Source organism: Gallus gallus, chromosome 6 (genome assembly GCF_016699485.2).
Source record: "Gallus gallus isolate bGalGal1 chromosome 6, bGalGal1.mat.broiler.GRCg7b, whole genome shotgun sequence".
Classification (NCBI taxonomy): domain Eukaryota; kingdom Metazoa; phylum Chordata; class Aves; order Galliformes; family Phasianidae; genus Gallus; species Gallus gallus.
The window spans coordinates 32,925,030-32,946,633 of NC_052537.1; the positions used below are offsets into that span (position 1 = coordinate 32,925,030).

At 50.8% G+C, this 21,604-nt stretch overlaps 2 protein-coding genes across 7 annotated transcripts in view; both read right to left on the minus strand.

Annotated features, from left to right (window-relative positions):
• The window catches only part of FAM53B (family with sequence similarity 53 member B), a 50,186-nt gene extending 29,185 nt beyond the window's left edge, over window positions 1-21,001 (minus strand). The window contains exons 1-6 of one of the 4 annotated variants that reach the window (XM_046943173.1): window positions 20,817-21,001; window positions 20,570-20,710; window positions 19,717-19,831; window positions 17,563-17,670; window positions 9,975-15,684; window positions 2,605-5,600 (exon numbers count right to left, since the gene is read on the minus strand). The gene's annotated coding sequence lies outside the window, so the exon portion shown is untranslated. Of the gene's footprint in view, window positions 1-2,604; window positions 15,685-17,562; window positions 17,671-19,716; window positions 19,832-20,569; window positions 20,711-20,816 lie in introns of those variants that run through there. The other 3 variants (XM_015289061.4, XM_040702814.2, XM_046943174.1) reach the window with 3 other exon arrangements.
• Window positions 15,421-21,001, minus strand: METTL10 (methyltransferase like 10). Of its 3 annotated transcripts, XR_001467332.4 has the most exons (7): window positions 20,924-21,001; window positions 20,645-20,710; window positions 19,717-19,831; window positions 17,563-17,670; window positions 16,476-16,692; window positions 15,927-16,009; window positions 15,472-15,684 (listed from the first exon to the last, which is right to left on the minus strand). XR_001467332.4 is itself a non-coding variant. In XM_421814.8 (6 exons), exons 1-6 carry the CDS (start codon window positions 20,977-20,979, stop codon window positions 15,587-15,589), a joined length of 660 nt encoding a protein of 219 aa, XP_421814.4. In that variant the 5' UTR covers window positions 20,980-21,001; the 3' UTR covers window positions 15,421-15,586. The 3 variants fall into 3 exon arrangements, 2 of the variants coding, with proteins under 2 accessions (XP_421814.4, XP_040558751.1); XM_421814.8 differs by lacking the exon at window positions 15,927-16,009 and having other exon boundaries at window positions 15,421-15,684; XM_040702817.2 differs by lacking the exon at window positions 15,472-15,684 and having other exon boundaries at window positions 15,787-16,009.
• Window positions 21,002-21,604: the final 603 nt, after the last annotated feature.

Consider the following 21,604-nt stretch of genomic DNA (forward strand, 5'->3'; position numbering starts at 1 on the left):
CTGCCACGAGCCCTCTGGGTCACACCACACCAACTCTGCACCATTTCTAGCCATCCCCATCGCCGGTCCCTGCTTGGGACACGGGGCAAGGATGCTCACCCACGCCACGTTTGTGGTGCTTAGGAGGGCACCGAGGCCACCACTGGCGAGCAGCCACAGGGGAAATCCAGATCAAACGAGCAGTCCCAGCAGCAGGGAAGCAGTTAAGCACGTTTTCTCGTTAACAGGCTACAGTTTCTCCGCCAATAATTATCTTTCTCTAAGGTAATGATTAATACCGCTGCAGCAGAGCACTGCGCACACCCAGGCACGGAGGTGAGCCCGGGCAGCAGCTCCCAGACCCACCTGGGTGGCAGTGCCCTGCCCATTGCATCCCTCTGGGGACCACCGCATCTCTTTGCCACAGCCAAAACTTCCCACTGCAATGCCCTGCCCCACGATGCCCCGCTGGTGCTGTAGGGCAGCAGCCATTCACACCGGTCTTCCTATGAACGCCGTGCTGTGAGCAGGAAACTGAGGGGTATTTATGGACCGGAGCTTTCCACGCATACAGATGTTAATAAAAAGATGCTCTTCAGGGACCATTAATTATTTTAAGGAATGTATTTCCTCGTTTGCAATCAGATAAAGGAACTATCTTCATCCTTCAGTCAAGGTTAAGTTTAGACTTGGGCCACGGCCATGGTGTGACACAATCCAGGAGCTTTTTAACCCCCCAGAAGGCTGAAAACTCAATCTTTCAAGAACCCCTTGGGCTTACGGGTTGCCTTGGCATCTCCTTCTGCAGCCAGGCCTGCAGCAAGAGCACCTCCAACCACCTCACCTAGAGACCTCTGCCCAGTGAGCACACACATGTGCTTCTATATAAGTGTCACTGATTTCAACTAGCAGCTCGGCCACAGAAGAGATATTAAAGCAGCTCAAGAATTTCCCATGGATTATCCTGCAAAGAAAGGTTAAATTGCTATTGCTACCATCAAATTACCATCAAACAATTCTTGTTGCACACGTCATTCCTCCACTGCCCACATACACTTTTCTGTGGGCACTGCACTGCACACCCAAACCCTCCCAGCCATGTCCCCACTTGCTCTGTGAACGAATGGAGAGCTGCTATTACTATTCTTGCCTTAGATTCGCTACCAGCTGGAAGGAGTGAAACCCATTCATTTTTACCATTTCACTGTATTACTATTCCACCATTGTGACTACAGTCACAACAGTAATTTGTTTCCTTTCTGTTCTTAGAGTTGCTCAAACCGTGAATCTCTATTTCTCACCCTCAAAGCCTCCTATCGCTACCACATCCTCACTGCCAGCAAGAAGAGGGCAAGACTCTTCTTAGCCCAAATTACAACACACTGGAGTCAGAGGATTGAACTATTATCCATGGACTGGAAAAGTAATGCCAACGCCAGTGCTATGGCCACAACCATAGAACCATTTGAGTTGGAACGCACCTCTAAAGGCCATCTGGTCCCATCCTCTGCACTGCACAAGGACACCCACAGCTCCATAGGGTGCTCAGCGCCATCTCTGACCTTGGGTGCCTGCAAGGATGGGCACCACCACCTCTCTGGGCAGTCCGCACCAATGCTTCACTACCCCTATCACAGAACCCTTTTTCCATATATCCAATCTAAATCTCCCTTCTTTTAGTTTGAGATCAAAAACTTTCCTGAAGGTTTTGATGGGACAACCAGTGCGTTTTAAAAAAAGCAGAATTAAAGCACTAAATAGCATACAAAAAAGCTGCCCTGCCGTTGGATGGTGCCCAAGGAACAAGTCTTTGCATGGTGGAGCTGCCTGCCTGTCCACAGAACACCACTCCATTCAGGTATGTCAGGGCTTCACATCTGCCTCACCACACTTTAAATAATGCCAAGATGTGCATTTTCAACTTGATTTATTGTGTTACAAGTCTGGAAGAAGTCCTTGTAGGTTAATATTTGCACAGAGCCAGGCACAGGCTCACTTCCTCGCTGGACTCTCGCAGCCAGGCTGCACGGTGCACTGCTCCATACCATTAGTCAACACTGACTTTATTTACAAGATTAAAACCTCCAATAAATGTGAATAAATACCCCTGTCTGCAACGGAACCCCTCAAAAAGAAAGAAAAGTCACAACCAAGAGGCTCAATATGGCAATGCCCATCTTGAGGAGCCACGTTAGGAACGCAAAACCCAACTGTGAGCCACCTTAAATCAGAGGATCATAGGATATCCCAAGCTGGAGGCGACCCATAATGACCACCTAGTCCATCTCTTGGCCATGGCCATGCACAACCTGGTCCATCAGCATGGCCCATGGTGGACCCTCCCAACCAGGAGCTCCAGATGTACCAAGGCACTGCCCAACACCATAAACACATTGCTCAGCAAATAGAAAGCCTCCTTCCAACCGACCCCTGCCTCCAAGTGCTCCGTGAAGGACCCTGCCATAAGGTGACACCAAGTCCAGGTGTCTCAAGACCAAAGCCACACATCGGTCAGGGAGAGCCCGAAATCCAAGCGCTCACCCCAAAAAAATCAGTGATTAAGGAAAATTGCACACCATCTAGTTCAGTAAAGAAACATCAGTTTTATTGCCCCCTTGCTCTTACGGAATAGGAGTGGCAGGGGAAGGACTCCCTCACAAACAAACGACGGAAAGGGATGGAGAGAAAGGACAGGACAGGGTCAGAGGTGCTTTGTCTCAACATCTCAGCTTGAAGAAAGTGGTGCTGGCTGTGACTTTGCCTTTTCCTCCCTGGCAACTGAAAAGGAAAAGAAGAGAGCAAAATTAGTCACCGCAAAGAACAAACATGAGGTGCAAAACAGGGGACTGCTGGCACAGAGGGGGTAACTGGATGCGCGCAGCGACTGCATGGGGTCCAGTCTGCTGCATGGATCTCATGCGTGACAGCAAGTAATGGCAAGGGGAGCCATCCCCAGGTCCCAGCCTGGGGACCTGGTAGGAAATTGGTAGGAAATACCACCAATAATTCTGCATGGTGCCACACAGGCCATTTAGATACACCCTCTAAAGGATGCCCCAACCTCGGAGGTGCCCTAGGCCAGGCTGGATGGGACCCTGAGCAGTCTGAGCTGTGCCTGATTTAGGGGCTTTCAGCCCTGCCCAGGGGAGCGATCTGGAATGGGATGATCTCTCAGGGCCCTTCCAACCCAAGCCATCCTACGATTCTATGATCGTACTCTGTGACAATTTTCATCCGAAAAAAAAGGACTGTAAAAATGGCACGTTCTCTTTGAGAAAAACCTTCCATCATTGCTTATCGAGTGAGCCCAGGGAGCTGGAGCAACGACGGTCTCTGGGAAGGGCAGCTGAAGCAGCACCAGGGCCCAGCCTGCCAGTCCAAAGAACCAGCTCACTTTTCAATGTCTGTATTTTTCCAATTGTGAGATTTATGACAAGAATTTGCAACGGTCTGTGAGACACTGTGAGTGTTGGCCACGCTCCCAAAAGTTGAGGAATTGCTGAACTGAGAATTGCTTTAGCTTCTTAACCTTAACAACCAGGGATGCTGAACAAGGCAGCAGAGCTTAGGTTTACTTTTAATTACTGCTTGGAGTACACTGCTCTAGTAAATAGAAACAAATCAATCACTTCTTGTTTCTTTCTCACACTGTTTTCCCATATCCAACCCGAAACTTCTGGGTCAGGGATGGTAAACAGGGCCTCACCATGCCATTTTTACAGACCCAATTCTCAAACGTGAACGATTTCAGGCAGCATGTAAACCCATCTCAATACCTACCTCTGCAGCACGACGTCCACCTACTTACAGCCAAATGTCAAAGCTCCGGGGTGACAAACCTCCAAGGCTCTCAGCCAGCCTTGCTTTGCTTGCTCCAGAGCCCCCAGGCTTCAACATCAACAGCAGTGCATTGGTGGCAACCAGAGAACCACAGCATGGCCAACTGCTAGCGAGAGCTTGGGCGTCTTGCAGGGAACCTTGGAACTCCAGCACCGTTCTCAGACTTGGGTACCGTTAGCAAGGCAGATTTCTCCCTTTTCCAAGGCTGAGCTAGAGATCTGATTGAGGCTGATGGTCCCTGAAGAACCAGGGTGATGGAAGTGTCTGGATTTAAAGCAGGGATGCTGGATGTACACGCATCCAGACTTTCTGAGGTCTTCTCCTCCCGCTCCATTCTCACCAGTAACAGCTCTAAGGCTGCAGAGCCTCCAGCAGAAAAACGATCACTCAGGATATTCCAAAAATTCAATTAGGCAGACAGTGTTCTCGGCGTTTGGAATGCTTTCAGCTGGCAGTCCCTGCCTACAGCGTGCATCACCTGCGCCCAACCCATAAAGCAGAAAGAACCACAGGGCCACTGATGCCACCGCTGTGGTCACGCCTCATTGTGGTCCCAATTGGATCATCGTCCCTATCTCAGTGGATATCATTCCTCAGCTGGGAAAAAGCCTTCACAGAGCTCGCTGGCTCTGGAAGACGAACCTTTACCCATCCTCCCAGCAGCCAACGGGCACGTTGCAGTGAAATGTTGGTGGCAAGGAATGGGCAAAGGAAAGGGACAGGAAACCTTCACCCGCGCGCGGCCGCTGCCAGCTCGGCTCTCCAGCACGCTGGGAATGAATTTCCCAGCCCTGAGTCTTACATAAATCTCCTTAACACACAGGGAGCCAAACATCTGCGAGTTGTCGGAATTAGCGTGAATTTGGCAGACCGAACAGCAAACTTGCATCGCCCCGCAGCCTTCGGATTCCTTGTTTTTCCTCGGGTTCATTAAATACACCACAATCTGTTAGCAGAAGACGGCTCCTACGTGCGCGGGCTGCCAAGGAGCCGATCTGGGGAGCACATCCCACAGCAGCCCCTGAATGCTGTGTCCAGAATGGAGAATCGTAGGATGGCTTGGGTTGGAAGGGACCTCAAAGATCACCCAGTTCCAACCCCTCGCTGCGGGCATAGCCGCCAACCACTAAATCAGGCACTAGGTCAGGTTGCCCAGGGTCCAATCCAACCTGGCCTCGAAAGGGACAGGGCACCCACAGCCTCTCTGGGCAGGACTGGGCTCTCCTGGGGTCAGCCATCCCCATGGGCACAGCCCATCCCTACTGGTGTGGGACATCGAGTGTTTCCCATCACAGAGCCCCATAAGCACCAATGTAAAGGCAGAACGGTGATGTTTTGTGACGAGGAATGGAGTTGGATGCTTTGCCATCCCTCAAAGGGAGCCTTTCTGTAGGAGGAAGGAGGCAAAGCAAACACCTGCTCACGGCATTTACTTGTTTCAAAGCCAAGCAGCACCTGAACGCTCCCGACAGCATTTCCAGGGAGCCATTCACGAGAGCTGGGACTTGGGGCCCAGCCGGTGTTTTTAATATCTCAGGGAGACATTCACAAAGCTGGAATAATACCCATCTGTTACTCCAACACACGCTCAGTTCCCATAAGGTGTCAGCAACACGTATAGCCCAAACCTGGCGCAGCTCCGGCTCTCGGCACAGTCCTGCTGGATGGGGCGGGATGCCGTGCGCCTGGGGGTGCGGGCTGGGATGCTCCCCACTACTGCTGGCACTACAGAAGCCCCAATCCCTCTGTCTGTCTCTGAGGAAATAGGAAAAACGTCCCGGCTGCAAATGGAAACGAAAGCCACGTCTGGCAGTGTTTGAGCTGGCACCAACGCCAGCCAATGGGACGGGTGCAGCTCCCTTCCCACCAGGTGCCAAGTCATTTACGACAGCGTGAACGCGCACTGAAGGGAAAAAATATACATTCATTTTTCCTCCCGGAGTCTCCGGCAGCTGGACGCTCTCCACGCATCCCCTTTCCTCCCACCCTGCAGGCGTAAATCAGGGGGAAAAGGCAATGCCCCTGTGCCCCAAGGACTGGAGGCAGCAGGGACCGCACAGCCCCCTCCCCAGATGCCATGCTGGGGACTGACCGCGTCCCGCGCTGGTAGGAAGGCACTGGGCCAGGAGTTTTGCCAGCACACAAATGGCAGCGGTTTCCTGGTGCAAATGGAGCATCTCATGGAGAAATGCACACTGCTGCACTCCTGAGCAAAGGGACTAACGGCTCCTGGAACACGGAAACCGTGGCACAGTCCCCAGCATCACACCGCCACCTTCAAATGGACAGGACTGCCATTCAACATTAAGTTCTGTCTTTTGGGGGACGTTCTTTCACACTTTCAAACTTCCCATGGTAACCCCTCTATCCTTCACCCCTTCTCTGCTCTCCTTTTTTTTAGGGAAGATGCTCCTTCTGGTGTTGGCGGTTGGAGAAACAGAAACGGGAGCAGAAGTGCACAAAGATGCAAAGCAGTGGTTAGCAGAGAGGTAGAAAATAAATACAGGGGGGGGTTGACAATGGGAATAATAAAACGTCGCCCTCACAGCGGGAGGGACATAGTAATGATGCAGGAAAGGGACAGTCAATGGATATTTTAGTGCTGTATGCAGGAGAGAGCCGCGCGATGGCCACGCCTGCCGCCAGCAGTAAGCCAGGGTGATGTTAAGCAGCAGGCACTAAATATAGAGCTTTCTTAAACACTGGCTCCAAATAATTTACACCTCCAGCCTTCACGGGGCCACATCGCAGCTCCCATGGCATCAGCAGCCCCACGAGAGCCGGGGACTTCCAGCAAAGCTTGCAATGTTGGACTCGTCCCAACAGCGGGGAGGAACGGCACAGAGCTGCCCTTCTTGACCCCTTCTCCCAAAGCCGACTCATATAAGACCCGAAGGGGAAAAGCAGCTTTCTACCAACAGCACAACCCACGTGGAAGGGGGAACGTGGGTGCCTCGGTGCCTAAACGAAGCCACAGGGAGCTGCAAATCTTCATTAACCGCGATGCTTTCACCCTGAGAAGCACCAGCCGCAGCACTGCACTTCAATTACAACACGACTGATGGGCCAATAAAGAGATAATCTTTTCTCTGAACTAGCAGAGAAGCCACAGAAAGCAAATGCGGATACTTGCAATGCTTTCTCTATCTTCATAACTGTAATGGATATTCCATATGATAATAGCTTTTGGCATCTATTTAATAGAATTAAAACTCGTCCCTTCAAAAGTATTACATGATATTCGCTTGTAATGGCTGGGACATAAAAAGCATCCCATAATAGGCTCAGGAACACATTCCTGAAGTCATCTCGTGGTGCGTACAACCATTGTCGTACAACTATTCCCCAGCACAGCGAGGCTGTCTGCAGCAACGCGAAGGTCAGCACACAAACACCAACCCCATCACATCCACCTCTAACGTCACCTTCCCACTTAAGGCTTTTGCTCCATGCTGGGCTGGCTCACAGCAGCTTGTTTGCCATTTTCCACGTGTAACACACCCTGGGAGCTGGAGGGATGCAGGAGCACAGCCACGGAGCCAAACCCTCCGGTCCCACTCCCACTGCACAGCCGAGCCCCGAGCTTCGGCTGCTAAACACCAAATCCCATAAGCACAGGGGATGACGCAGCCCAGGGGATGCCTCGTGGGCTACAGAGGAGCGATGGCACCGATGCTGCTACATTTAATCCTCCAAAAGCAAAAACCACGACCAAGGCTCCCTCAGGGTTATTCCTTTTAGTATTTCACGGAGTCGGAGGTGTGGAAACCTCAACCCAACCCCTTCCCCAGAACACGTTTTTTGCACTCGCTCATCCACTTCCTAAACTAACATTCGATTCCGTGATTGCAGAATCAAACAGGCACAGCTACCAGCACACCTGCTGCCCAGCGACCTGCCCAGGTCTGGGGGCTCTTGTTGAAGTTCAGTGCCATTGGGTGCCTTCCTCCACCGAGTTCCAATCGAAACTCCTAACACCAAATCTCGCTCATTCTGCATATCCATTCCTGGAGGTGTTCCAGAACTAAGGGCACCGAGTGGTGCGGGCAGCGGGCACACGGTGGGATGGGTTGGGCTTGGGGATCTCTGAGGGCTTTTCCAACCTTAACGATTCTATATGGCACCACGTGAATCCAGCCTAGCAAATATTAGAGGCTTCACAAGTCATGCATCAGCTCCCCAAAACCAAGAGCAATTCTCTGTGCCCATTAACACATGACACTACTCTTCCATTTTCAATACAGGCTGACGAAGGAAGATTTACGTGTCCCCAACCTGTGCTATCACAGCCTGCACCAGCAGAACAAGCCCTGGCTGGGGAAGTGGGTCTCTCCAAAGGCAGCCAACCCATCAGATGTGGAGAAGCAAAACAGCCCGGGGACCTCTGCTCACTGCCCCAGAGCCACGTTCTGCACTGCTGGCTGAGCAAACGGCCGGGCACCAGCAGGCTGCAGGCTCGGAGAGTGACCTTGGGAAAGCAAAGTCCTCTCTCACAAACACAGCACACTGACAGAGCACAGAGCCACAGCTCCGGGGTCAAGCAGCACAAACCCCAGCAAGGCAGTGCAGGCACAGGGCTGTACCCCATCGCCGCCAGCAGGACACCGTGGGTTTGGGAACACGGAGAGCATCAGGGGATGGAGGAAAAGGGTGAAAAATGGCACCAGAGGAGGGAATTAGATGTCACCCTGCAACACCTGATAGCATCTCTCCACCTGCAGTACTTGTAATGCACAGGTCACTTCGTACCCATGCTAACGAGCACAGTTTGCAATCACCACTCGCTGCCTAGGCTGGAATTCACCCGAATGTGGGGGGATTGGGGCAGGGCTTCCCTCCTGCCTGCACAGCTGGCTGCTGGGGAGGGTTCCTCCACGGGCTGTCAGACCCCACCAAAGCAGCTCCGAGACCATCGTGGTGGAAACCCTCCTCCTGTGGTGGGCTGGGCTTTCCCAGGGCTGCCAGCATCCCTGCTCTGCTGCCAATTAGCACTCATTAGGAGCGCTTCCAGCTCCTGCCAGCCCTGCATTTTGGGGGGGGGGGGAAAGGAAGACACCCACCCTGCACTTCTCAGCCCGGGGTGTCCTCTCCTTTAGCTGAGATTTTGCAAGGAAAGAAGAAATCACATCAACGAGCAAGAAAAAGAAGGCAGAGCCAATATTACTAGAAAGAAAACCGAGGAGGAACACAAATGCCATCGCTACGTTTACCTATCTGCATATTTACACACACAGGTATTTGCCCACGTATCCCCACCTGAAAATCAGCCTCAATCAGCGCTGGATCTGTGCCACGGCGTGCACGACTGCCGCGTACAGCGCCGATCTCACCCGCGGATGCTCTTCATGGATTCAGCCCGGCTTTACGTGCAAACGAACGCTTGGGACGGGGCAGGCTGAGCCCCCGCAGCAGCTCTGCGCTCCGACCCGACCGTGCCCGCTCTGCACCCACCCCGGAGGGCACGGAGCCCGGCCACGGCGTTCCCAGCCCGCGGGGATCCCAACTCAGACGGGGCTCGGAGCGTCGCTGCCGGCGGCGCTCGGGGACGCGGTCGGGACGTTCCCGGCCGCGGGATCCGCACCGCCTGTCCCGGCTCGGGGCCACCCGGGCAGCCCGCGGGTAGTTTGAACCTGTCGGAAGGCGCTTCGGGGACGGATAAGGAAAGCAGTCGCATCTGCTCGCGGTTACGAACTGCAGCCTCGGTCCGTCTGTTTCATAACCGATTACGCTCGGTTTGGACTCGGCGCATTTCCTCGGGGGTGGCTGCGCTGCCAAAGTGTCAGCGGAGCACGCACGGCTCCCGGCCCGAGGCGCGGCGCCCCGCACGCAGCCCCGCGGCGGGACCGGGGGCGGCACCCCCCGCAACGACACCGCGCCGAGCATCGCTCCGGGCCCGCACGGAGCACAGCACGTGTCCGGGAGCCGCGGGGGTGGGGGTGGTGAGCGCTCGCTCGGGGAACGCGAAACTTGCGAGAACGAGACGCCCCCCCCCAACACCTCGGGCTGAGCTCCCGCACACCCCCCGCCCCGGGGCTCCCCGCGGCGCTCCCCGCCGCCACCGCCGCCCTTTGTCCGCCGCCCCCGGGACGGCGCCGCGGGCCCCCCCCGGGCTGACAGCGCGGCGCAGCCCCGCCCGGCGCGGTCCCGGCTCTTACCGTGGTGGCGGCGCGGCGGCGCGGCCCGGCCGGGGCCGGCTGTGGGCACCGCTCCGAGCCGCGCTCCCTCCCTCCTGCCGCCGCCGCCGTGCTGCGGGCGGGGAGGGCGGAGGAGGAGGAGAGGAGGAGGAGGAGGAGGAGGGAGGAAATGCGCTTGTCACTTCCTGAGCGGGGCCGGCGCGGAGGCAGGGCCCGGCCCGCACCTGCGGAGCTCCGCGTCCGCCGCCCCCCGGCGCTGCCCCGCAGCCGCTCCCGGGACGGCCCCGCCGCGCCCCGCGCCCGGGCTCCGCTTCCCCGCCGTCGCCCCGCGGAGCGCCCGGGGAGGAGCGCGGCAGGGGAGCGCCGCCACCCCGCTCCCCGCGGACACGGGCACTGCGCGGGGCGCTCGGGACGCGTGCTCGGGGCCGGCGGCTCCATCGGGCGGCCGAGAGTGCCTCCTGCCGGCACCCGGGGGAAGACACCCCGCCGTGCGCCGCTTCCTTTCCGGCCGCCCGGAGAGCTGCGGCCCCGGAGGTGCCCGGGGCGGCCCGATGCAGCGGTCCATTTATCGGCTGGCAGCCTCGCTCGAGTTGAAACCGAACGATCTTTGAGGTCCCTTCCAATCCAAGCCGTTCTACTACAAGCTCCTCCATCCCACTTAAACGATGATCAGATAGGTTCGGTAACAATGAAAATAAAACATTTGCAAGCTCCTTTTGCAGAACTTTGGGCAATCAAGTCTGCATAGAGTTCGTATGGTTTCCCAGCTAACGTTTAGCAATCAGGCTTGCAGTATAATTGAATCCATCCCCGTGGCAGCCCTTGCAGCACACAGCTGGGCTCCAAGAGCCGAGCAGAAGGCAGCTTTCTGTCTGCTTCCACAGCTCAGCCCAAGCACAGCACTGCTCACCTCTCGTCCTCCGTGCAGTCAGACACGGGCTGGCCACGGGCTGCCAGCAGTGTGCAATGTCCTCAATGCAGGAATCTATTTTCCATGTCTTTCTAATGCAATGCATTCTATGCTATCTCGGTGTTCCTGGACAAGGAGAGCTGGTACCCTACATCGGCTACAGAAAGCAAGTGCAGGTGGTTCCCCTTTCTGCTTGGCCTGTGATGCTGTCCGTGAGCACCTGGCCGTTCAAGTGGCTGCACTGAGGCTGGTTCCTCTTCTCTCACAGTGTTTGGTAGCCCTGCCTTCCAGCACAAGTGTACGCACTTGATATTATCCAGAGTTTATATGGCTCCATCAAGCAGCCCGTTTACTTTCCAGTAACCTAGAAATCCGCTCATTTCAAGCTATACTGTTACCTAACAAATGGAAATTAAGCCACGGCTTGGCTTTCCCCCTGTATCAAATAAAACACACCAGCGTTCCTTTCCCTCCTCCATCTCGATGCTGTAACGGTTCATCCCTTTTCCCCGGATAGCCCCAGCCACCCACGGGCTGTTCCCCTGCCCAGCAGGGTTAGGTGGCACCCAAGGGCCTTCCAGCCATGGGGCAGAGCAGAGCCAACCCGTCTGAAGGAAGGGAAGCATCACAAAGCCCAGGCAAAGGCAATGCACCACGGAAGCACAAAGGCAGGTGGGTCTCCTTGCGGCAATGCAAAGCCCTGGTCTGTTTACTTTGTAAGTGTTCCTCGTGTGTTTTACAGGAGATGATCCCATATGTTGAATGGGTCCATACAATAAAGCAGTTCCTGTTGTAGTGAGGCACATTCTTCACCTTTCGGTGTGCCGAGATTCAGAAAGCCAGCTGAGTGCCAAAGCACTGAGAACTTTGCTGTACGTTGCTAAATACCATACTCACGTTTTTTCTCTGGTAGGAAATAACACAAATGGCAGCATAAAGAGATGCTGCCAGGATGAGTGTCAGCCCCACTTCTCAGCCTCATGGGCATCACACACCCCATGCACCTGGACAGTGAGCCCTGTTGCTAAGAGTGGAGTCATGGCCTCATTTCTCCACTCAGGCCTTTGACCCTACACAGGTGTCCTAAGGTCAGCCTCTGAAACACAGCGCTGTCTGCACACTGTGTTTGCTCCCCCGAGACCCACAGCCAAGATCCACGTGGTGGGACACACGCCAGGAAGAGCAAGGGGTCACACTGGCAGGACTGAAATCCCCAACATCTGACAGCTCCGTTATGAAACTGTTCTGAAAGATAAAAAGTAAATCAGGAAAGTGACTCCTGCAGTTCCTGAACTGAAAGCTGGGATTCTCCAGTCACTATAGGTGCCCAACACCCCAAATCCTGCAGTACAACTGGGACAGCAGGCCATTCCTGGTGGTCATTAATCAGGCTACAGCACTGAGTTTGAAATGGAGGGGGAGAGCCCATGTCTGTATGTAGATATGACCTCAGTACACTGCAGTTATTTCTACCCAGTGCCCTCTACAAAGACTTGAACAGTCTCCAAATAGAACAGATAGACTGCAGCTTCATCACTACTGCCCTCCCTGGTACATCAGCTGCCATAATTCTGTTAGTGTTCCACATGTAATCCAGCATACCTTCAAAAAAATTGTAGCTCCCATAAATTCTTGCTTTTAGACCCAAGAATTATATTTACATTTAACACGAGAATATCAATTCCATATCTTCTTAGCCTTCAAAAAAAAATAGCTTTAAAAAAACACCCTACAGACTGCACTGCCGTTGACTCTTTGCTCCTTAGGGAGCAATGACCATTAAATGAAAATACTTTCATATAAATAACAGTTTGGTCACCAAGAAGGAAGTCAAGGAGCAAGGCAACGCTATTCTTTCTTCTGAATCTTCTGTGTTCATTCATTCGTGTTACAGTTTTCACATCTGGTATTTCCCACCTTTTGATTTATAGCAACATGATTATAGGAGTAGATTTTACTTCAAGAAAGTGCTGTGATGCTGAAAACAAAAAGGTTTTTTTGTCCCGAGAACCTATTTACCCTATGCTTTAACTGAATTCCACCTGTAAAGATAGGCCTTCTTGAATCAATACTTATTAATTTCACTTGGTCTTCAGATATTTCATTCTGACAGTTCACTTCCCCAGTACAACCCACAAAAATCCGAGTCTGCTCTCCCCCAGGTAAAATGCTCCCAGCCCACTCAGCAGCACAAGAGCCACATTTTCCCCCAGAGGGTGGTGACGCACTGAACAGGCTGCCCAAGGAGGCTGTGGATGCCCCATCCCTGCAGGCATTCAAGGCCAGGCTGGATGTGGCTCTGGGCAGCCTGGGCTGCTGGTTGGCGACCCTGCACATAGCAGGGGGTTGGAACTGGATGAGCATTGTGGTCCTTTGCAACCCAGGCCGTTCTGTGAGTCTATTATTTGCTTGGCAATGGCAGATAGCAGGAGCCAGGTACTGGGGGTCAGAGCTGTACCAAAAAGCAGCTGGTTGTGGAGGTGCTGCTTGGAGGGCTTCTATTGTAAAAGCCATCTTCCAGGAAGAAAAGGTCAGCAGTGGCTAGCAGGACCTGCACAGCCCAGCCACAACCACCAGCTCCAAGCAGTTCATGCATCACTAGAGCTGCCCATACTGAAAACACCTGGCTTAGAAGATGAGATCTCTGCCCTAGTCTTGAGGTTTCAGTGCTTAAGGAGAATGGGAGAGACTTCATTTCAAAGCAGTGGATCCCTCTGGAGGACAGTGGTTGACACCACCCTTTCCTTTCCAGTCTTTCCAGGCATCTCTTTGAGCTTGGACTCTGGCTCATGAAGCCAGGTGCAAAGCCCACCAGCACTCAGGGAATGTCAGCCTTTGGCATGCAGTAGATCAACAAAGGAACATAATCCCTCTCTGTCCTGCCTACCTTTTATGCAAAGCTATTCACAGCTCCATAAAGGTATGCTGGCCCTGCAGCGCCATCCAACCTAAACTCAGGACTAAAGAAAAAGGTTGTTGAGAACCAGGGATGGTGTTAGTTTTACTACCCACAAATCTCATACTTGACAGAGAAATCACAAGCAAAATCTCCGGAGAGAAACACAATAGGAGCAGAATGCATTTCAAATGCTGTATTTACTCTCCTGTAGTTTAGCTTTGCAGCTGACACCGAAAGTCACACAACTGTGTATTCATGCAGATATCCACCTTTATGAACTGCCATAAAGCTCTCCAAACCACAAGCAAAGCCTCACTGCTCCTAACTTATGGTTTATTTCTCTGCCTCTTTTAAGAGGTTTTTCACTGAGAAGCACAGACATCCTGAGATTATACCTTCGTGAAAAACCATCTAGCAAGGTGAACTGCCCAGAAATCAAGGCCGTTCTTTGACATGTCGTTTCCAAACCTTACCAGTCAGTAAAAAAAACATTATTCAAGTCACTATTACAGCTGCTGCCTAGACTCCATTATTCATAAGGGTCAGGTTTCTAACAGCAGGCTTCAAACAGCAGGCCTTTGATTATTACTGCCTTAAAAACGCCCTCCTCAACATGTTTTACAAGCATTCTTCTACTCTCCAGTGATAGTTCAAAGTGCACAGGCCTAAGAATATTGCCAGCTACAGATCAGATGCAGAAATCATTGGACCCAAGTGATAGCTTTGTGCGCTTGTTTGAGACTGAAGAGAGGCCACTACCAAGTTAGGAATCAAAACTATTTCACTTGTGGGTGCCACTCTGTTTTTTCTGTTCCTGGTCCTTCCTTCCCATAGCACCACCTATCTGCAGGCTCGCTCTTTTCATTCCTTGAGTGTTCTACCAGAAAACTTCAGTGCAGTCCTGAGAAGCTGACAGGCTCAGGAACTCTGCCTCAAACTTGCCCTAAATCCCAGTTATCTCACAGAGTGTGGATTTATAGGTAAACTCCTCTTCATTACGCAACTAAAATGTATCCTGAGAAATCCACTGGAAAACATATGGTCTTTGCTGGCTCTTAGGACATCATTATATAGAAAATTAGTAAAGAAAGAGGCATATGTCACATGTTAGTGAGATTACAATGTCACACCTTTATACAATTATGGGATCAGTGGAAGCAAGTTATGAAGCAAGCCTACATTGGGTGAGATCTGTAAAAGCACTCAATAGTCGGCCTCTGTGGGGAAAGAATCAAGCTGTTTCAGTGGAGCCAGAACCACACTTAGCCCCAGAACTTCTGAACGTACAGCACTGACTGGCCCTTTTTTTTTTGCAAGACTTTCAGCTTTTATATTCATTTCCCTCCTTAATAGTTACATTCATGTTTACCTACGGCAAAAATAAAAGGTCCAACACCTACATCTCAAAAGCTTGTTTCCAATTATACCACAACAGAGAAATGAGACTTACTTTGTAGAACACCTCTGCTTCTATTCATCACCGATTACCAATCCAGAAATTAAATAGCAGATAATCTTTATACTCCAAATGCAAACATCATTCGCCCATCTCAGTCAATATTTAAAATGACTTACTTGTCTCTCTCAAACTTGCAGCTTCCCTGAAACGAGTGAGGTTGTAGCAAGGACAAAATTTACAGGCAAGTTATGCAAAGCTGTTATGTTTCTAGGGCAATGTTTTATAGTCCCTTAGAGTTCCATACATAGCATTTAACTGTGTACTCAAATAACATTTATTTACACACGTGTCTGAGGTTTGCTGTCAGGCTTACTTTAAAGTTCAGACTTTTCTCAGCTAATCTAATTTGTCCAAGATGGATGGTCTCACTTTTTTCTTTGGAAAACCAATGCTGTTACACTGTTTCCAATTCTTCCTCCAAAGCAAAACTTGGGTGTTGGCAGCTCCTCCACAACTTCAAATCCTGCCAGACAGAAATTAAGATGTTTTTATTAGAACAAAGTCATTTTATTCTGCTCTTGGATAACCCTTTGCAAACCATTCTTTATTTGTCCAGAAAACTTGCCTGTCAGTTACTTTGTAATTCCATAGGACTGTATTGTTACACTGCACTGCTGCTTTATACAGCTGAAACCATTCCATGGGTAATAAAAATCTCAGATGGCTGAATCACACAAATTAATGGCAGAAAAGATGATTACTTGCCAGCAATTTTAGTTCCCCAGAAGGGACGGTTGTTTTAGATCCACTCTCTTGGAGTTTCAAGCTTCAGGCATGAGATTCAGGAGCTAACCATCACGTTAAAAAAAAAAAACAAGACAAAAACACCTTCAGAGAGGATCAGAAAGGTCAGTGAGGAGGGGACAAAAACGGTCAGCCAGACTTGCCAGCTCCCCTAAACACGGGTAATTTTTAGAGCAGTTGTATGGGTGAACTGGATCTGCTAACAAAAGGGCAAAAGAGGAAAAGAAACCACATAGGTATAGAATTCCCTCCTTCCCCTGTGTAGTGAGACTGAGATCCTTGTTCTCTAAAGTATAACAAAACCTGTGCCCCCTTGACACATTGGTGCTGGCAAATGTAGCAGCAGTAATTCTTGAGGAAAACAGTGAGAATAGGCTGAGGAGTTTACTGAGCCTTTTACTACTTTGTCTTATCCTGATCTGAGAAAACATGTTAACACAGACACTAAAATCTATCCACTCCACCCTTGCTTAACAATAGGCTCACAAATGGTTCTGTTTAACTGCTCACCTTCTCTGAACTCATTCAGCAGCTCCTCCTTGGTCCAGTTGCAAGATGTTATGAGGAAAAAGCCCTCTGGCTTCAATACACTGCACAGAGATCTCACATACTGCTTCCTCTTTCCAACTGCATTATCAGGGTTAAGGCTCACGGCATCAAAAGTCCCCTTGTCAATACAGATCTGAAATCCCGACAGCTCAGCTGATGGAGCCAGGAAGTCTTCTACCTAAACCAGAAGTCTACAACTGTGAAAACAATCTTCTGCTCAGGAGCTCCTGAATCTTTAATGAAAACCAATGCTTTAATACCAAAAGCCTCAAACTTGGCAATAGGAAAGGGTAAGCCAAAGTTACAATGCCACATCAGCTTCTTTGTTCTCTACCTATGACATAATAATCTGTTTGCTATAAAGCCCACATATATAACTATTATCAAAAGCTCAAGCTAACACATTTGGGAGTTAATTCTTGAAATCATTATTTGTACTTTGATCTCTGATTTCCTAGGCGCCGTGTGCTAGGCCTTCTGTAGCCTTGCTAGGCTACAGAAGACAAGATGGTGCCTGTTACAAGAAGATCACAAATGAGATACAAGAATAGAGACATCATAGGGATACAGAGCTGGCGGGGAAAAGCACAGCAGAGAAACGCTGGTGACAGAATGGCTGTGGCTGAAAGGGATCTCTGGAGGTCAACTAGTCATCCCTCCCCCCCCACTTCAAGTAGGGCCTCCCAAGCTCCCTGCTGAACAGCTACTGGCAGGGATTCTTTCCCGTAAGGATTTAGTCTTCTATCTGAAACCTAACATTCAGAGTATATCAGCTTAAATGCAGAGCTTGTCAAATGGCTATCCGCTCTTCTGTTCCCTGTGAGAAGCATGGACAGCTGCTGACTGCTACAAACAACAAGATAAACCACAAATCTTCCTGCAAACAGATTTATCTAGTTAGAATTCTCTTATGAGGTATAAAATACAAATGAATTTCAAAATGCATCATTAATGTATTACAGTGAGTGCACCTGAATATCAAGTAGGTGACTTAACCTTGGGGTCAGTTGCTTTCAATTTCCTTAATGAAGATTCTCTCAACACTTACCAGTAATTTAATGTTAGACATCCCTTCTTTCTCCCTTACTTTTTCTGAAAGTTGTATTGCAGAAGGTGAGTAATCAATCCCAGTGAGGTTAGTGAAGCCATTTCTTGCCTAGATAGAAGCAGAGAATCTTAATCAGTGTGCTAGCAGATTTTTTGTTCACCAGGTCGATTCCTATGCTCTATAATCCATCCTCCCCCCCTCTTAATGAGGAGGAAAAAAGAAAAAAAAAGAAAAAACAACCCAAAAAAGCCCAACCCGGAACCTTTATTTCTGCTTTTATTTCTCATTTTCATTTGTTATCACCACCAGAGCTAAACAGCCAAGTGAACAGACTGCAGTAACCCCATCTGCCTGCTACCTCATCAGAAGAGCTGCTGACTGAAAGCTGGTTAATGTCAACAAGTGGGAAACTGAGCAGAACCGTCAAAACCTCTGGAGGGAAATGAGCTCTTATCTGTACCAAAGTAACCTCCAAACCAGGAATTTTCTGTGATGAGAACATGCCAACGCCAGATGCTTCAAAATAAGAAAACCCCTTTAGCGCATATGAGACCGAGCGATTATTTGGCTTATAGCCTAAATTCTAAGAGCCAATATATACATTTATTTGCAAGCAGTGAGGTCTTTGTATCACTAATTGTCAGGCAGGTTACAAACCACATAAAAGAGCACGGAGAGACTTTCTGCTGACTTTGAACTAGATAATGATAACCCAGTTCGTCCAGCTCAGGCAACGAGAGCCTAGCAACCCTTTTGCAAAGCTGACGGGCTCACACGCCTCTCATCAGCTGGAGCTGGGTACCTGGGTGCAGGGTGGTAACACATTTGCACTCCCAGGTAGGAGCAGATCTGGTAGCATGTGGGTCTGCCAATCTGGCTGGTTCCAAACCTAGCAGGAAGAGCTATGGCCTTACAGCCAGCTGCAGGCAGAATGGTGGAGGGGGGGGGGGGGTGGGGGGGTTTGTTGTTTTTTGAATACCAAGGACCTCAACTAGCATTAAGCAATCTGCTATCTGTCTACTTATTCCAAAGGCCAATACCTCAACAACAAAGAGTACTACATTTTTTAAAAGTCCTTCCTCCTTCTAGCAGCCCCTCAGTCCGTGTGAGCGCAGTGCTAGCCAGCTGTTCTTAATTGAGGACTAATTTCAGCTAAACACAAAGACTGCGTTGTTTGTATTTGATGAAGAACAGCATATTGCTTAGGCTTCTGCCCACGTTCCTCCCCAGAGCTCCAAGAGCAAACCAAGCTTCCTGAGATGCCTGTGCTGAAGGCCTGGGGGTGGAAGCGTAGTTTCCACAACAGCTCCTCTGTTTGGAAACGAAGAGCTTGAGTCACTTCAGGGAGTTTCCATTCACTCCTATAGTCTCTGGGGCAGAGAAGGAAAGTTTAAGGATAAACAACATTAAATGCTGCTAAACCTAAACCTGTATGGCCTGATTCCATATGGACAGGAGGGGATCATTCACTCGAGTGCCAAACACGACCGCATCGTGTCCTGGAGTCAGATGGGTGTCCTGAAGGTGGTACTCACAAGCAGCCTTCTGCTGCTCCTTGATAGAGCTGGTTCAATTATCAGCAGACACCTTCACTTGGGTGGTAAACTGCTCTTACAGCTGTTTAATAGTTTTTAAATTGCCACTGCAATGTGGCAGTCAGTCCCCACAGAGGCTTTAAAATCCTCTAAAATCAAAGCCCATGTTTTTAAAAAGGCTATGCATTATAAAAGCCAACCTTAACTTCCATTCAATTTCTGTTGTAAGTAATGGAACCAGTGGAGAATGTTGGAAAGAGGAACTACTACAGCAACAGAGCTTCCTTCTTTACCAATCCTGCAGTAATATTATAGCAAAGGATTCAGTCAAAACCATGAAAGGATTACTGTGGCTGCAAATCACATTGCATCACTCCATAATAACAACATCATAACACTTCAGAACCTGTCTGGTAAGGGGTTTACACCCTGGCAGAAATGGATGCTTCTTGAGGCCCTACCAACTTTTCCAAGCATTCACATGAACTACTTGGTTCTGATCATTTTTTGCATCAAAAATAAGTATTGTCGTCAGAACAGAGGATGGACAAGGAGAACTGAGAACTGAGTTCTGAGCACCAATTCTGTTACAAAAGCAGAAACTTTGCAATATACTAACCAATTCAATCAGTAAAACACCATTCCCAGTTCCAATGTCAAGCACAGAGCTGTCAAGGGGCACCTTTTGTTTCTCCAACCATCTGATTATGCGAACCATGCTTTCTTCTCCAAACCTATTAGGAACAAGGGCTCAGGTAATCAAGCTAGCAAAGATATAATCAGCACAACAAATGTATTTCCTTGTTCCCCAGCTTCTGCAGAGCCCTTCTTCTATTGAAGCACTTGCCTAACAATTGACAAAGCTCATACTCCACTTCTTCATAAGTTTAAATGAATCCAACCACAGAATGGCTGGGCTTGGAAGAGACCTTAAGGGTCACCTAGCTGCAATTCCCTGCCGTGGGCTGGGTGCCCCTCACAGCTCAGGCTGCCCAGGGCCCATCCGTGGGCATGGGCACCTCCAGGGATGGGGCACCCACAGCTCTGGGAGCAGTGCCAGGGCCTCACTGCCCTCCGAGTGAATGATTTCTTCCTAACTTCTGATCTAAATCTCCCCTCGTTCAGCTTCCAGCCATTCCCCACTGTTCTATCAGACTATGTAAAAAGCCAGTCCTCCTGCTTATAAGTCCCATTCAAGCACTGTAACTGAAACACCACCTCTGGAAGGCAAAGCCCTCTGTATGTTGTATGAGAAGCCAGCGCTGGCAACTTGCCTACTTACATCTGAGCTCAGTGACACAACGAGCACTTCTGAGTACGACAGGCCATACCTACCAGCTCGCTGTCTCTGCCAGGGCAGTTGTGTAAGCACAACTTATCAATTTACATTGCAAAGCCGGTCAGGAGAGGAATGGGTGGCTCCAAGGCCGACACCTCCCTCCCCCTGCCAACACCCTGAGCTATTCACTGACCCACAGGCTGCATTCTGGCACCGTCCCCTTCAGAAGCAAACAGCAGGCACATTCCGGCAGAGTTGGTTTAATTACCAAATTTCCCCAGCGTCTCCCGTCTCCTGAAAAGCTTGCAGCTCTCTCTCATACGCCGCATCCCAGCTACAGAAGGGGGGAGGGGAGAAAAGATACCGCGATTAGCACTGCGAACGACTTAAAACGGGGGGAAAAGGAGGAGAGTGAGCCCGCATCTACGTCACGGGACCACCTGGAGCCCACTTCACAACCGAAACCAAACGGCTTTGAGAAGGCCAGGCAGTCCCGCAGGCTGGGTGCCGCTCCCGGTGCCGGCCCTGCCCGCAGTCCACCACTCACTGCGGCCTGGTGCCCAGCGCCGAGGGCGCGAAGGGCTCCTCGCCGCCGCCCGCCATGCCCGCCCGGAAGCGCGGCGCCACCACAGAGCGCGGCTGGCGCAGGGCGCGGGGGAAGAGGGCGCCGCCCTTGCGGTGTGGAGGACCGGCGCTCCGTGCTGCCGGGCTCCTCCCCGAAGCCGGTCCCGTTTGGCGGCGGGGCGGCCTGGAGCCGGGCTTTCCTTTGGGGCGAAAGCGCTTGCTTCCTAGCGCTGGAATTCAGGGGGTTATAGCAGGGTGCTGCTCAGATGGGTGCCGCTGCTGTGTCCTTTGCCCAAGCACTTCCAAAGCCAACATCTCGTTCTTCTTCTGGCTGACGATTGCTCATCGTACCAGAGTGTTCCACTGAAACCGACGGGTAGTGTGTTTCTAAGGAACAGCTCCACGGGGACAGATTCTCACCATCTGAATTCATAAGGGCTGCCCAAAGTCCAGGCAACCTTTATAGAAAAAAAAAAGATCTGTGCTATTGCTTCGATGTCTCTTGCACAGAGGATCTGACTTACAGACAACTATCAAAGAGCCGTAGAATGGCTTGGGCTGGAAGGGACCCCAAGGATCGTCAAGCTCCAACCCCCTGCAGCAGGCAGGGCCGCCAACCTCCGTATCTAATACTAGAGCAGGCTGCCCAGGGCTGTGTCCAATC